Source organism: Merops nubicus, unplaced genomic scaffold (genome assembly GCF_000691845.1).
Source record: "Merops nubicus isolate BGI_N331 unplaced genomic scaffold, ASM69184v1 scaffold36914, whole genome shotgun sequence".
Classification (NCBI taxonomy): domain Eukaryota; kingdom Metazoa; phylum Chordata; class Aves; order Coraciiformes; family Meropidae; genus Merops; species Merops nubicus.
Genome location: NW_008606888.1, coordinates 1 through 374, shown reverse-complemented (window position 1 = coordinate 374; position 374 = coordinate 1). Strand labels below are relative to the sequence as shown.

Sequence of the window (374 nt, the reverse complement as noted above, 5' to 3'; positions counted from 1 at the left end):
GGGGAGGGGGGTGTCCTGCCGCTCGGGGAGCAGCCGGGTGAAGAGGGGGGAGCTGTAGAAGCCCACGACAGAGGAAACCATCAGGTAGCTGTGAAGGGTGTTAAGGAGAAGGGGACAGGATGGGATGGCCCTGGGGACAACGAAGGGGTGGGATAGCCCTTGGGGACAATGAAGAGGTGGGATGGCCCTTGGGGACAACGCTGGGGGCACGAGTGTCCACCACAAGGATACAAGATGAGGACGACCTGCAGGGCAGCTCCGAAGGAACCGAAGATGGAGAAGGAGACCTGGCCCAGGGATGCATCCTGCCAGGAGAGAAGGCACTTTAGAGGGGAGCAGTCCCCGGGGCCAGCGTGGGACGTGTCCCCTCTCTG

The 374-nt window shown here is 62.8% G+C and overlaps 1 protein-coding gene across 1 annotated transcript in view; it reads right to left on the bottom strand.

The window, feature by feature from the left end:
* The window catches only part of LOC103772458 (protein LMBR1L-like), a gene marked incomplete at its 3' end in the record, with an annotated part of 832 nt that extends 578 nt beyond the window's left edge, over positions 1-254 (bottom strand). The window contains exons 1-2 of the mRNA XM_008939791.1: positions 232-254; positions 5-88 (exon numbers count right to left, since the gene is read on the bottom strand). Coding sequence (XP_008938039.1) covers positions 5-81 — 77 coding nt within the window. The remainder of the gene's footprint in view (positions 1-4; positions 89-231) is intronic.
* Positions 255-374: the final 120 nt, after the last annotated feature.